At 44.8% G+C, this 15,633-nt stretch overlaps 1 protein-coding gene across 5 annotated transcripts in view; it reads right to left on the minus strand.

Annotated features, from left to right (window-relative positions):
• Nucleotides 1–2,852: 2,852 nt before the first annotated feature.
• The window catches only part of ATP11C (ATPase phospholipid transporting 11C), a 57,809-nt gene continuing 45,028 nt past the window's right edge, over nucleotides 2,853–15,633 (minus strand). The window contains exons 25-30 of one of the 5 annotated variants that reach the window (XM_062006317.1): nucleotides 15,446–15,581; nucleotides 12,941–13,006; nucleotides 12,021–12,124; nucleotides 10,396–10,549; nucleotides 7,069–7,164; nucleotides 5,855–5,942 (exon numbers count right to left, since the gene is read on the minus strand). In XM_062006317.1, the coding sequence (XP_061862301.1) occupies nucleotides 7,072–7,164; nucleotides 10,396–10,549; nucleotides 12,021–12,124; nucleotides 12,941–13,006; nucleotides 15,446–15,581 (553 nt within the window). In that variant the 3' untranslated portion in view covers nucleotides 5,855–5,942; nucleotides 7,069–7,071. Of the gene's footprint in view, nucleotides 5,943–7,068; nucleotides 7,165–8,083; nucleotides 8,175–10,395; nucleotides 10,550–12,020; nucleotides 12,125–12,940; nucleotides 13,007–15,445; nucleotides 15,582–15,633 lie in introns of all 5 variants that reach the window. The other 4 variants (XM_062006318.1, XM_062006319.1, XM_062006316.1 and 1 more) reach the window with 4 other exon arrangements.

Here is a 15,633-nt window from a genome sequence, read left to right on the forward strand (position 1 = left end):
TTTCCCTTTTATTTCAGATGAAGGCTAAAAGGTTTTGTGGGGCCTGGTGCCATTATTTGGGTTTTAGAAATGACCCTTCAAAAATACCAGTTTATTCAAACAGGAAGGCTCCATTTTAGACAAGCACAGACACCTGAGGTCTCACAGTGATGCTATCACCTTTTGAGACTGATATGAATAACTGTATCAGCTATTTCTCCCCAACGTGTAATTTTGTTACCATAGGTTTCATTTCTGCAACTTCCAAAAGCTACTGCTTTCATCCTTCATTGTGGGACTGTGTAGAAAGCAAGAGCCAGGCAAGAAGATGTCGCTCATTTCAAGGCTTCTGAAAGTGCCTTGACAAACACCCATCCCTCACTATCAGCTCAGTCAATTGCTTCTCCTAGTGTCTCTTGCAGAAACACCTTTTCTCTGACTGTTGTTAAGGAAGAGTTTCTGGTTCATTAAGGTAATTTGTCACTCCCAATTCAGCCCTCTGTCCCAGCTCTCACAGTCAGTCCTGTGGGTGCCTGACAATTTCTCCAAGATATACCCCTACTTTCATCACTTCAGGGCTCAAGTGCTGTAATGTTTCTCTCTGGCTTGCTAAAATCCCATTTATCCTGCTACACCACCTAAGAGGCTGCTGCAAACACCTTTGCCCCACACTATCACATTAGTCCCATCAGCTCTTACATGTAATTCCTCCTCTGATCCTTTCCTCACCTGCATGTCTGCCCCATACTGCTTGCTTAGCCCCCAAGCTGTGGCTGCAATGGGGAGCAGCCACTTGGTCTTTTATGCCCAAACTCCAACGGGCAAAATGGGACAGAAGGCCTTTATTTTAGATGGCCTTTATTTTTTTTAGAGTGGCACAAAGAACTGGAAAAACAAAGCTGGCAAACATAGTTTGGAAGGGAGTAAGCATAGCAATGTCAATGTATTCATGCAGGAAAGTAATTAGGTTTTCATTGGTGTTCATAAACAGGCTTTTTAGTAGTATTTCAGGTGCACCAAGTAGCATCACCCTCGACCTGATGGTACTGTTTGGCATGGGCTCTTTCCAAGCTGGTCTGGGAGGAACACAGCCTTCATAGCCTAGCAGAAACCCTGGCCCCACTGAAGCCTGCACTGATTTCATCAGGAGAAAGATTTTGTCACCTCATCTGTCACTGTGAGAAAGAACTGCACTCTGCTCTCCCACTCTCACTTCTCAGCATCAGTCAGGCCTGCCTTATTAATTGTTCCAAGCCCAGGTTCAGGAAGGGAACATGCAGGCAGGTGCACACACGCCCTTTCTCCAGGCCACAGCGTATTTTCCAGCTTAGCAGGTTATCCCCAGTCATGTGAAGGCTGAAGAAGCCAACCGCCATCCCAGCAGCAGGGACGCCACAGACACATCTCCTGTGACAGCGGCAGAAGAGGGAGGGACGGGGACACCACGGCCTCTCCGCTGCCCAGAGCCCTCACACGCCAGCAGCCTGACCTTTAAAAAAAATTGCTGTCCTTGTTAAAAACCACCTTACAAAATGACATTGCTTCTCCTTTCTGATATGAATGGCTACACAGGCTTTTAAATGCTAACTTGGTGCTTTCTGAAATACCTGGTGACCTGCGGCCATCTCCCATTGCTTACTTTTACTACTTTTGTCCCATCTTCCTGGGCAGCCAGCTCAGAGTAAAACCCTTTCCAGCTCTTCAGATCATTTTCACTATCACTCACTCAGGCTATTAGGATTCTCAATGCATGTATCTGGTTTCCAATAGTACAAGCTGCTTCTGAAAGGTTAGAGTTTGTTTTAAATAGCACAGCCATCTGTCCGCCAGTGGCTGATGGGAGCTGAAGAAATCGAAGCAGCCAAAACAGAATTCTTCAAACTGTCAGGTTTTCATTACAAACATTTCAGTTTGAATCAGACCCATGTCCTAAAAAAAAAAGTCTCTATATTTTCTTGTGTGTTACACAAACACTGTGAGTCTTGCTTTAACACCTTCATCACATTGTTGGACTCTCAGCGCGTTGTTGGGACTTTCATCAATGCAAATATCTGGCCTGAACTTCACTGGCTACTTTGCAAACCACAGAATAATTATCATTTACATGCTTCTAGTCTTTGAACTAAAAAATGATGATTTATTATTAGGTAGCCACAATGCACAGAACCAACACACAGCACTAAGAATAACTCTTGATGCACGTAAGGAAGTGGGACACATGGATCTGTGTTACACTTCACCCAGCTCCTAAGTGGCAGCTAAAGCTCTCAGTTGAGCTGTTCTACAACATTAAATGCATTTATTCACTTAATTCACAGGACTCATTTTCTTAATTTGATGTTATTTTTGTGGGAAATGGGTTTAAAGCACACAGGCCAGCTACATGCAGCAGCTGTTGCCAGTAGAATCACTACTATCTTGCTGGAAGAAGAAAAGTCCATGATAAGCAACCTATTTCCTTAGGCAAACAATGCCCCACATCAGAGAACCAAGTATGGCCTCACTGGCATCACCTATCCCCAGTGAAAATGCCAATGTCCCTCTCTAACTGCCTGGGAAAAGCTACACTATAAGCTATTGCCTGGAGGTACCCAAGGAGACAAGACAGACAACAAATATATATTAATCAGAACAACATACCAAAGTTTATTGATTACTTCAAACAAAAGTTTCTGTAATGAAAAAAGAGCAAGTTGCATTCATAAAAGGTAACATTCACATTCAATTTCCTTTATATAAAGCAACAGAAATGTATAAAATTGCATTTAAGTGAAAAAATGTAAGATTGCAGTCCTTTTTGCAAGAAGCTGAAAATGTATCTTCTCATTGCCTGTATATAATTTACACTTTCTATACACTACATGGTTTTTAAAAAAAAAAAAAAAAGATCAACAGCTGGGAATTGGATAAATGGTGCAGTATTAGGTAAGTTTTTTCAACTGTGTGTACACAAATTCAGTTGTAAGCTTTTATGCGATTCCATATCATTTGTAACATTCTCATAACCATTAGGATTAGTTTCTGCAAAGTAGCTATGACTACACCAAGTTCCTCTGTTATCACAGAACAGTTTTAGAGGGAATCTTAATTGCTTTTCTTATCTTTCAGTGTCACTAGCCAGTGATTAAGTTTCAACGAATTATTATGAGAACACCCCAGCCTTTGTTCCTTCAAGTTTTTCCACCGATAAGCCTGTACTGACCTTTTAGCTCACTAATGAGCACTGTAACAGTGCAGTGTGTATTATGGTACATAAACAACAATCACAGCATCACTGTCAGATTCTTGCCACTTCAGCATCCTCCTGGCTTATTCCTTGCAGTTACTGTCATCCCTTTGTCTTCCCTTCTTTAACCCCAAAAGGGGTCTCTTTGTTTCCATCAATTTCACAAGTTATCCACAGCGGTAGGAATTTCACTTCTGTCACTGCTGAAGGATCAGATTTCCTGCCTGCCCAGGACAGCCCAGCTGTCCTGGCATCCCAGCACTGCACCAGTGCACTAGCTGAAGATCCAAGCCCAAGAAAACCTCCATTTCCCAAAAAGAGCTGCTATTTAAAACATTTCACATTAATTCCAACCTGCTTTTCAGCACGTGTGCCTTGAGTTTGAACGTACAGCTACTGCAGTGGCTTCCTCCATCCCGAGACAGGATGCCTGGAAACGGGAGAGAAAGATTTGGTTCTCCGAAGGCTCCATCTTAAAACAAGCTGCAGAAATGAACCCATTTCAGTGGCTTCATTCGGACAGTTCACACATACATGGCAAGCTTCACCTTGTTCCCACTAACAGCAAAAGCTCCAGCTGAATTACACAGGAACAGACTTTGACTCTTGGCGTTGAGCACGACATAGACTGAGAAGCAAGGCGTCAGGCTTAGGACCATCCGGGCTTGGAATGGTTTTGAATCACAGGAATTAGGCATTTCAGCGCCCACCTTTTAAAGGTTATGTAAACACAAGTCAGCAACTGTCTAGTTAAAGAGAAAGGTCAGATTTGGCATATAGAGCATATCCTCCTTGCATTCATCACACACTTGAATCTGTAGGCACCACATTTTAGCAAGAAAAGTTGAGAATGGGACAAAGTCTGCAAGTTGAATTTTAGGTCCGTGAAATGAGCTAGGAAAAGAAAAAAGAAGCAGAGGGGGAAGCTTTGCCCACATGCTGGAAGTGCAGCTCCTTACTTGCGTGCAGCAAGGAGTCGAGCCATGGTTGCTAACAAACACTATTCGTGTCGAGGCCAGTGCAGTGTGTATAATACAGTGGTCCTGTGCAGCCATCCTCTCCCAGGCTGGGTGATGGAAGAGCAGCCACCAGCCATAGGAACTGCACACATATCCCTCTCCCACTCAGGTAACACCCACAGCCAAGTCCTTACGATGCACACCAGAATTCCTCTGCAGCTCATTCGCATCCTGCTTCCCTCAGCGTCACACACAGACCTCGGCGGTGGCAGCCAGAGAGCAAGACTTGATTCTTCCAAAAATTAATAGTTCAGTGAAATTTGACAAAGGGAATGTTTCATCTAGTCCCAAATTGTTGTTTCTTTTGTGGAAATAACACAAAATCTGAGAGAGGGGGAACCAAACCCAGCAGCAGCATGGAGCTTGTTACCTCTCACGTGAGATTCAAACGCTTCTCCCAGCAGTGACTCTGCAGCACTCTGTGACTTGACACAACAACAAAAAAAGCTGCTTTTTCCACATAGGAAATATCAGAGAAAAAACATAATAATTAAGAGTCAGGTATCTCACCTCTGCTGTGCACAACCTATAGAGAAAAGCTCCCAAGACCACGGTACAAGTAGGCTGAAGAAGAGCATGCCAATTGACAAAACAAATAAAGTGTAAAATGAAAGCAGGTTCATGTCTTCCATTTATTTTTAAACTGGCTTTTTTTTTTTCATTTATTTTCTTATTGCAAATAACTCCCAATGCAGCCTTCTATGCCTGCAGGTCCATAGGCACAGCTCATGGGCCTGGGACCACCCAGGGACCACACTGTCACTCAGGCCTTTAAAGTGTTGGAGCAACTGCACAGTGCAGTAATGTAAGCACAACCACAGGAGCCCAGGCAAATCAGCTGAACATCTGGCACAACCCAACTTCTGAGATTCTTTCCTTCCCCATGAAAGCCTCCTTCCACCACCAACAGCCACAACACTTGGGAAAAGCAGCTTTTCCTCTCCCTTCATCAGGAATAAGGCCCTCAGCTAAGTGGCTGCAGGAAGATGCTGAGGTGCTTCCAGCTGGGTGCCATGGAGGGCTGTGTGCCTGAAGCCTTTGCACCAGTGGCCAAGATTTCTCCTGGATTTTCAAGTATTTCTGTCACGTGCATCTGGCAACCCAGGGCTGGGAAGGGACAGACCCCTGCCAAGGGGCAGCAGCTCCAGCATCAGGTGAGATGCTCATCAGGCTATATCCAGCTTCTGCCTGAGAGGAGCAGAAGGGGCTGTCATTGGGTTTAAAGTCTGTGCTACTTCTTTGGTCAGGCAAAGCAAGGGATGTCAGCAGCTCTCTGCTGCTCTTGGACAGATCTGCAGCAGGCAGAGGAAGCCCCCCTGTGAAATGGGGCTGGTGTTGCTCTCTTGCACTTCAATTCACGCTGTTTCAGATGCTTTCTCAGCCTCCAATGATGTAGAAATTTGGCAGAATTCTTTATTTTCTGGGGAGAAGGTGGGGAAGCCACAAGCCCAAAGACAAACAGGTAGGTGGGGCCAGTGCCCAGGCTGCTGCTTTATCAGCATGGCTGCTTGCTGTACTCAGTAATATCAAAGAAAACTGTTTGGTTAAAACCAGGGGGTTTTCCTAGAGCATGACAATATGCAGTGTTTGTATGGAGCACTTCAAAGTATCCTGAGAGGATATCTTTCTGCCAAGTTAGTAACAGCATCTTCAGTCTTCACATAACCATTTTCTATACGTTTGTATGAGACTAACATAGGCAGATCAAATGCGCCAGTCTGCAAAAATCAGAAGGGAAAACACTCATGGGTTGCAATTGATACACTCCCAAACTCACAAACCTTTTCCTGTGCTATTTTGAGAATCTAAAGAACAATGAAAACTTTCTAGGAAGAGAATGATTAGTCCACAGCAAAAGTGCCAAATGTTATTCACAACCAGACAACAGGATGGTAAATTGATTTGCACAATCTGTAAACTGCCACATAAAGCCTAAAAGCAGCATCTGCCTGGTCCCAGTCTGCCCCAGTATACAGCAGTGGAGAGCACCACCTAATGTCGGCAGGGATGGCTGCTCAGGACTTCTGCCAGATGCTCCGGAGCTCTGGCAAGGCTGGCTATTGGCCCCATCATTCCCACAACATGCATGTCTTTGGGAGCAGGCATGGGTACAGAGGCAGGGGAGGGCTGCCTGCAGCAGACACCACCCTGCTACAGAACACCTTGCCTGAAAGCAAAGTTGTGAATTCAATTAGGCACTTTGACTTTTTCATTCTGCCATTGGCTTACTACGATGTTTAAACCCAAGTGAAGGTGTAGCAGGGATGCTCTCAGTGTGTGCACAGACGTACAGACACGGAGACATGCCCGCCGGCCCGTCTGGCCACACACAGACACAAGCACAAGTGTTTAGTACCAGTCTATGCAGATGAATTTAAATGTACTTATTTCTGACAGAACAGCATGCACCCTAGAAAAAGAGACGTTGGTACAATTCAGATGCAATATTGGAACCATTTTAATAGCTGAAATTTGAATACTTCCCTGTAAATATATGAGGGCTGGCTTTTATAACCACTGCTAGCACTGCACTCTGACTGCATTGTCAGATTACATTTTCTGTTAAGACTAAAATACCAGTTATACTGAAAGATTTGTTTACATACTGCAAAATATTTCCATTTTTAGAGGATCTGTACAAATACAGAGTTCTGAAGAGGCTGGACGGGACAACGTCCCCAAATTAAAATGCATCCCAAGCATTGCATCTCCATTCCACAAGGACAGGTGCCCCACACCAACAGTCAAGAGGATTACAAGAACCACAGTTTAATTGATTTGAAGGGGGTTACATCTGGTTAATCAATGCCTTTAAAACCATCCCAACTCCTTCGGACAGGGTACCTGTTACAACACACTAGATTCATCTGAGAATGTTCTTAAAAGAAGTGGTCTGACAGAAGGTCTGGCCGACAATGAATCAGGTGCCCTCCTGCTGCTCTGCAACAGCGAGGCAAAGAGACTTATAGCACATGCAACACTTGTCCCTGTCTAACAGTCAGACAACATAAGACACACACATACACATCCCTTCTGACAGCTAAGTCATGTCATAAGGGATGTAGCAGTACACTCCCCCTACATACCACAATCATTGATACTGGCTGGGTTTTGCAGTGCAAGAGGCATGGAAGGTACTCATACGCTAGCCCTGCTCCCTGAAATGGTTAACTTCAGGCCTGGGGGGGTTATGCTACAGGTGCTTTTGAAGGTGGAGGAAAACATCCTTCATCTCCACATAACTGGTATCTTTAAAACAGCAAGTAATGCTGGAGATCTGCAGTGACATCAAACACTAGGAACGTGTTTTCAAGGCACTTTGCTGTGGGGTAGCCCCACCACCCCCATCCAAGGCTCTCCCTTGATGTGAGGGTCGAGTGTAGTGGCTTATTCATCTGTACAAACAGCAACAGTAGCACTAACAAGCGGGATGGACTGGGCAAGACGGGCACTTGGGGAGTTCCTTCTAGATCAAACAAGACTGAGCTGTTTGCCAAGTCATCCCAAAGTGATCAAAACAGAGGCCACCTCATCCCATGCTTCAGGGGAGTTTGTATCTAGTTAGCTAATGCAAAACTACAGCAGGGAAGGAGAGTGTAACTAGCATCGTCCGTGTCCACCTCACTTGGACACCCCAAGCATGACCAGCTCAAACAGCTGAGGTGCAGCAGGAGACCAAAGGGGAAGAGACAGGTGAAATATTTAAGCAAAAGTTTTAAATTAAAGCAAGAGGAGGGGAAAAAAAGCAGGGATTTACTGAGTGAGCCAATCTAAACATGGATTTTCAGGAGTTAGGCATTATTATTAGGAGGAAAAAAGCAGTAGAGCAAGCAACATAGCAACTCAGAAAGGAAATCACCTTATTCACTCCAAGAAAAGCTGTGATTGCTGGAAGTTTGAGAAAGCATGAAGATAGTGGATGTTCCTGAGGAAGGAAGGCGCTTCGTTACCTAGTTCACAACAGCACAAAAGACAGAAACTTGCAGTACAAGAAGGAGAAAGGCAGAAACCAAGGAAAAACACAAATGTGCCTTGCAGTTACAAACCAAAAAAACCAAAATACCTCCACACAGAAAATTGAATAAAGACTGAGCAGAGCTGATGTGCTGGGTTACAGGGAACTCGAGGTGAAACCTGGTCCTGTTGAGGACCAGAGTAAATGCCCATCAATGGCCTCAGTCCATCCTCTTCTTTTAAAGAGGACCTCAGCTCTCAAGCTGGGGGTTCAGCCACCTAAGCAACATCTCTAATCTTTGTTTTTCATTTAATGCTCCTCTTGGGAAACTGATGGTTGGGGCTTTTGTTCAATATTAAGATCAGAATTTTCAAAAAGGTCTTGATTTGAAATCATCCACCTGGTCTTAGATGCCTTCACAAATTAGGTGACTGACTAACAAAGACATCTAGAGCTGCTACCTGCTTCAGACTTTTTTTTAAACTCTTGCCCAAAAAGTACATTTAAATATGGCTCAGCCTGTGTTTAGTTTGGTATGCACATATGAAAAGACTTTTCTAGATGACGCTCACTGTGCTTTTCTAAATGATTTCACAAGAGCCTTTTTTTAATGCATATAAAGCACTCTTGAAAGCAAGTGTTGCACAGGCAAATGGATCTTCTGGCCAACAGCTGAAGGCAAAAATGGGTCACCTCTCAGGTGAATTGAGCTGGGGCTTGGTAACCCCCAGGTCACCCTTTCAGGTCACTGTCCTTGCACTGTCCCACATCTACAGCTGGAAGCAACTTGCTCCCAGCTTATTCAATAGGGGTGTTAGCTAGAAACTATTAAATCACACTTAATTGGAAGAAATTACAGGAGTCTCAGAGAATTCAACCACACTTATTTTAACATTTCTATTGCTTTCAGCTTATGGTTTGGGATTTTTTTGTCTTGCAGATACATGCTTTACTTCACAGATATTGTGCCAAACTTGTACTTCAAGTGCTAGGGGAGGGGAAAACCTTTGTTACTTCCTTGGATATACTGGGGGTTTTTTAACTGAGATAATTATCATTTTTAAATAAGGACCAAAGATAAGTTTTCACAGGTGAGGAAAGTGCATTGAAACTTCATGGGCTAAAAGAGCTTCAAGGAGAAAAAACCATTTTAAACCCCAGTATTTGGAAGGTTATCCCATGGTTTCCCAGGACACAGACCAGCCTACCAGTACCACGGCACTGGTCCATGCAGAAACCACCTCTGCACATTGCTGGCCAAAACCTGCAGCCATGGAGCTGAGGGGAGCGATGGCCAAACCCACCCTGCCAAGACGTGGTGGGTGTTGCAGGGGGGGACCCTGCGCTTACAGTGCTGGCCCAGCCCTGATCCCTTGGGCTGTGTGTGGCCTACAGACACATAACCTCACTGCAATGCCTGTCAGGAGGCTGGCATGCTGAGCCCAGGCAGGACTTGGTGGTAGGGCAGGGGGAAAGAGAGGGGCTGCAAGAGGGAGGGGGAAGCACAGGGGGCAGCAGAGGCACAGCCAGGGTGAGCAGGGGCTGCTGGGGGGGACGTGACACCTCTGGGTGAGCAGAGACCTGAGGCAGGGGGGGTCTCAGCACTGTGCAGGCCCTGAGCCTGGCAGCGCTGTCATTCACCTTTGCATGAGTGACAAAGAAAACTTTGAGGGGATGGTTTACACTTCTAAAATGAGCCTTCCTCCTCAGCAGCAGAGGAAAGTTGTCAAGAAACCAGACTGCTTTCAAGGACAGATAAACACTGCAGGCTAACACCTCAGTCACTAAGAGGGGTGGGCAGATGTGACAAGACAGCACCCTGTTGCCCCTGCACCAGCACCTGAGGTCATAACCAACGGGAACATCGTGGGTGTGTTCTTTGGTATAAAAACAAGTAGCTTCTTTTCAGGACACGATAGGATGGGTTTAATTATCAGTTCAGGTTGGAAAAGAGTTACTGTACTCTTGTAAGAGACAGCAGGTTTCCATCCAGGGAAGGCAACTAAGGAAAGGCATGGGCTGAGTCTCTCCGTGCTACAGATCTAGACAGTATTTTTAGATGAGCTTCTTGACATTTCTGTCATGTGAAAGAGCAAGACGAGACTCTAGAAAGTATTCCTTTAGACACGAGTGGTACTGTTACGGGTTCATCTGGTGCTTAAAAGCAAGCGAGGTCCTCCTAAAAATACCGTGTGATACATCATCTTGTTCCTTACCTGATGATTTTTCTCTTTCATATTTTTTAAAACTATTAGAAGAATTTCTGGGAAAAGGCTGATAAAGATCAGGAGAATTATTGCCAGCCACGTGGAAACAGAAGTCAGCATATGGGCAAATACAAAATACATTCTTTGCTGCTTCAAGAAAGGCCTGAAAAAGAAAAGATGTAAATAAATTCCAGTTAACACGATTTGCCCAAGAAGGTCAGAATCAAAGGCAGATTCAGATCAAACTATTAGCAGTAACATGTCCCTTTCTGATAGAGATGGATACAGCCTGCACAGAAACACACTGTCCATCCTTCTCTCAACTCGTGCTCTGCCTTCAGCTGTGCTAGTTCTGAAGGACTTGTCCAGTCACCTTACACAATGCATTTTGCATCTTCCACATCTGTTTCGTTTCAAGGTAGGGAGAAGTTTGAATTTTGTAACTATCACTGAAAGATAACTTATTCCCCTCACCAAAAACCTGGATCATTTTATTTCAACTTTGGACTTTGCTATAGCTTCTGGTTTGCTTTTCATTGTGGAAATCCAGACCCTCTGGGTCCCAACAGATTATGTGTCTCGTCCTCCCTCCCTTGGCAATGGAGGGGAATCGCCAGATGCTTGTGAATAATGCCTCAAATAACTGGTGATAGAGATCCCAAAGCAGTTGTTGCTTAGCATTAACTCAAAAATAAGGAGCTATATCAGTTAAGCACCTGAGTAGAAGACTCATACAATTCAGCATAGAGTTCTGGCTAGGCCACAGATCTGAATCCATTGGTTAGGAATAGTTAAACAAAGCCTGAGACCTCCAATTCAAATATTTAAGTCAGTTCCACATCTTTATCAGCAGGTTGCTGGCTCAAGGATCTAGCCAACACCCCATGGCACTAGCCCAGAGCAAAGCAGAGCTGTAAAATGGGAGATACTATGCATGATACATGAACATCTACTCCAACATGGGAAATACAAACCAAATAGTACTTGTAATTCACTACTGCTTGCCTGCTTCTGCAAGACATCAAACCTTAATTCCTGTTTGCATGCAAATCAATAAGAATTTCTTCTACTCAGGTCCAGGATTTCAGCAGTAGGATCTGCATTTTCTCCTGCTTACTTCTCCCTCCTAACCTGCCAGGTCCTCTTGCTCTGCATCTGCCTTACCTGCACTCTCCTTCTGTATCACTGCACTTCTTTCCACCATCATTTCTTTTACTTTTTTTTCTGATCTATATGTACAAACAGATCCTGAAGTATTTACCCCAGAACCTCCCAATGAAGAAAAAGGCCTCAGCACCAGAGATGACAAAAGCAAATCAACTCTTGCCACAGATGAGCACCTGGATGGCAATCAGGTGTTACCTTTCAGGCTCTCCCTTTGGCAGCTGACAGACCTCCTCCTCAAAGACATCTAAGCTTGCAACAGCCTTCTTCCAGCAATGACTCTCAATAGCTATTGGAGATATCATCCTTTCCCTCCCCAGTAGAGAAAGGAGTGTGGCTGCACACACCTTGTCATTTATAAATCTCACAACAGCTCAAAGGAGGGGAGGCTGCAGCCACACCCCCAGCAAAGACAGGGCTGAGAATTATTCCCCTATGAAATCCCCACAGAATGGGGAAAAGCTACTTGCCAAATGACTCCTCCCCAAAAGAACGAAAAAAACACATAGAAGGCAAGGGAGCCCCAAATCACAAAGTGGTTCATCCATGTCCAGAAGCGGGTATCCAACGCTAGCTGTGGGAATTGAAAGAGAGAGAACAGGCATTAGATGGACAGTGTATGTGATGGCACTTATGTGAAATTTCAGACTGGTTTCACACTGAGGATGAAGGTTCTCCAAACAGTTACCTCTCTGCATATGTACACCAGTGAAAATACTTTCAGTATCTACAGATTGGCACAGTGTCAACAGGCAAACACTTGAGTTGCTAATTGTAACTGACACTTTTTAATAGAATAAATTTGATGCAACCATTGATGCTACAGGAAAATGTCTAAAGGTTACAGGGATTGTAATTGCCTCCTGCCACCATCTGCTGTCCTGAAACAAATATAAAAGACCTTTTGTAAGGTCTTATGCAAACTGTTTGTTCTGGAAAGCTCCATGAAACAAAGCAGATTTGCCCTTATTATTTGACAGATGTGCTTTTGTGATCCCTCTAGTGCTTAGAGGTGTCTGAAACGAGGTAGACAAACCCAAGTTCTCTCCTGCTCCCTTGTTCTGGCTGGAACCGAATGCCAAAGGATGAAAGTGTGGTGAAAAAGTCAACTGTAGAGTTCTTAAAAGCAGAAAAATCATTTAACCAAAACACTTATAGACCAGCACACCCTGTGTATATAGACTGTAGACTACACAAAGGACAGCAGTCAAGAAGCTGCTCAGCAAGTTCTGCCTGGATGGAGGAAAAGAGGATTTAAGTGTAGAGGGGACATAATCAGAGAAACTTCAGCTTCATGCACAGACTGCATGATCTTACAGCACAGAACATACACATGCATTGGAAAGTGACTGTCAAAATAAGTGACTGACAACGAGAGGGAGATCCCAACCTTCAGAGTGACGGTGAACACCAGCACGGTGAAAACAATCGTCCCGAAGGTCCAGTTCCCAAAAACCTGAAAAACACGTGACATTGCCACAGGTGCCTCGGTCCATCTCCCTGGAGAGGCACACAAACAAGGATGGAGACAAGGGTGCAAGCAGGGACTAGAGGGGAAGGACAGGATGGAGAGACTGCTACAGGGCCTGCTGCTGGGAGAGGTGCCAGGCACCCGCATGACTCACTGCCCACTACGCTACCCTGTGCCATGCAGTGCTACACAGATGGGTGACCGAGAGCTGGGATGGGGACAGTGACAACCTCCTACTAACAGTAATGTCAATTGAGGATACCAGTCATTGGACCACCTGTGTTTCCTGATTTCTTGGTAATTTACTCAGTTTCTGCTTTCTAGCAACAGCTCTGCTCATGGTCTTCTTGTAGTCCCACCTGCAGAATGCACCAATGGGTCTCTTTCCATCTGGTTTGGTTTGCAGATACTAGAGACTATGCACGACAAAGAAAAGCAGATACTGCATCTAAGTCTAAATGATGGCAATGAATGGGAGGGATGCTTACCAAAGGCTGTCAAGATCTGAATGCATACATTAAAACAGAAAGTGAAATGTAAAAGTTTTCAAAAAATGCCAAAAAATTAAAGTCAACAGGCGTGAGAAAGGAATCAATCAAACACACGTGGATATTATGAACAATTGCTGGTAGCAGTTCTTACAGTCATGTGTGTCTACAAAACAGGACACCACCACAGATCTAATTTTTAGTGCTACATGGATTTGACCTCTAGAAGCATTTGCACAACGTATCAGTGCTTCATGTTTTATTCAAATGTAACCAGAATGGCCATAAATACAGAAAAGCACTGAATCTACAGTACAGGGGGCTTGACTGCTTACAGCTCAGGCCAGAACTGTTGCTATTGATGTAATGTATGCATATACATACATAAATTTCATCAGCTTTTCTCCAAGCTTTAGCTTCTAAAAAACACTAAAGGATTTTCAAGGGTCACAAGTGATGGTGTAAAGAATTCTTCCATCAGTGAAGACCTGACAACACACTGTATACCCACCCTGGGGTAAGGGTCCTGGGACAGCCCAGGCCACTGCACCTGGAAGCTGCACTGCACTAATGCTTTGCTCTGTACTCAGTTAACCAGCAAAAAGGAAAAATAATTTTAAAAGGAAAAAAAAGAAATCATCTTTTTTTCCCCTCCTTTCTGTGCAAGTTAACCCAGAGCAGCTCCCACACCTCACTTACTGTCAAAGCAAGTACAGTGTGCCCAGGTGGTTAAGAATGCCAATGGCAACCTGGGTTATACCAGAAATAGTGTGACCAGTACGAACAGGGCTGTGATTGCCCCATTGCACTCAGCACTGGTGAGGCTGCACCTCAAATACTGTGTTCTGTTTTGGGCTTAAGAAAGATTTGAGGGGCTGCAGCATGTGCAAAGACAGGTAACAGAGCTGGGGAAGGGTATAGAGCACAAGTCTGATGAGGAGCAGCTGAGGGAACTGGGGTGTTTAGTCTGGAGATGAGGAGGCTGAGGAGACATGATCACACTATGAAGGGAATGATCACCTCTGACAAGAGGTTGTGGTGAGGTGGAGTCAATCTCTTCTCCCAAGTAACAAGTGATAGGACAAGAGAAAATCGCCTCAAGTTGCCCCAGTGGAGGTTTAGATTGGAGATAAGGAAGAACTTTTTCCCTGAGAGGGTTGTCAGCCCCTATCCCAGGCTTCCCAGGGAGATGGGGGAGTCCCCATCCCTGGAGCTATTGCAAAGCTGTGGAGCTGAGGTGCTGAGGGCCATGGGTTAGTGGTGGGCTTGGCAGGGTGAGGGGAGGGGTTGGACTCAATGAGCTTAAAGATTTTTTCCAACCAAAATGATTCTGTGATTCTATGACACAAGAGGCACAAGCCAGCAGACAGCAGAGAGAACCACCTGCTCATTCTGACAGCAGTGCTAACTTATGCTGACTACAAACAGCAGCAATGGCACCGGCTCTTCCCTGCTGCAGAGCAAGGTGAGCGGCTGAAATCACACGCTGGAGCAGGCACAGCACACAAGCAGCCAGGCACCACGTCTGCACTAACAAGCAGCAGTTTATCAAGGTGGGCTAATTCAGCTGCTAAACACTTGCCAAATTTCAAATTGTATACTGGTAGGAAGGACTGACATTGCTCCTGCCCTGGGCCAACAGCTGGGACCACCCAGGAGAGTGCTGTAAAAGCTCGCTGGGTTGGAATAAAGCTGTGTGAAAGATTAGTTATTTTACCTAGTGAGTATAACCAGCTCTGCTGTGTTTCCATGGTGATTTGGAAACTCTTTTATTTCAAGCATTTGCTGCAGAATCACACCACAAGCAAGGCTACACTGTCAGACAAGACTCAAGACACACAGGTTAAGCGTGTAGGTATTCCTTGCCAAGCGTGTAACAGAGGCAGTGAACAAAAGAAACACTTGTCCCCCTCTTTCTTTGGTTTGGTGCCATTACCTTTCCATTATCTTCCAATGATGAATTTTGAAAAAGAAAATAAACCCCAAAGAAAAACACAAGTCCTTCAAAGGTGCCCAGAAACGTCCAGTACAGGAATGGCCTCCACTGCAACATTGCATTATCTGAAACCTTCCTGCCAAGAGACAGAAGTAACAAGAACATCACTGTCAGGTTTAGGATGCACT

Source organism: Colius striatus, chromosome 13 (genome assembly GCF_028858725.1).
Source record: "Colius striatus isolate bColStr4 chromosome 13, bColStr4.1.hap1, whole genome shotgun sequence".
NCBI lineage: Eukaryota > Metazoa > Chordata > Aves > Coliiformes > Coliidae > Colius > Colius striatus.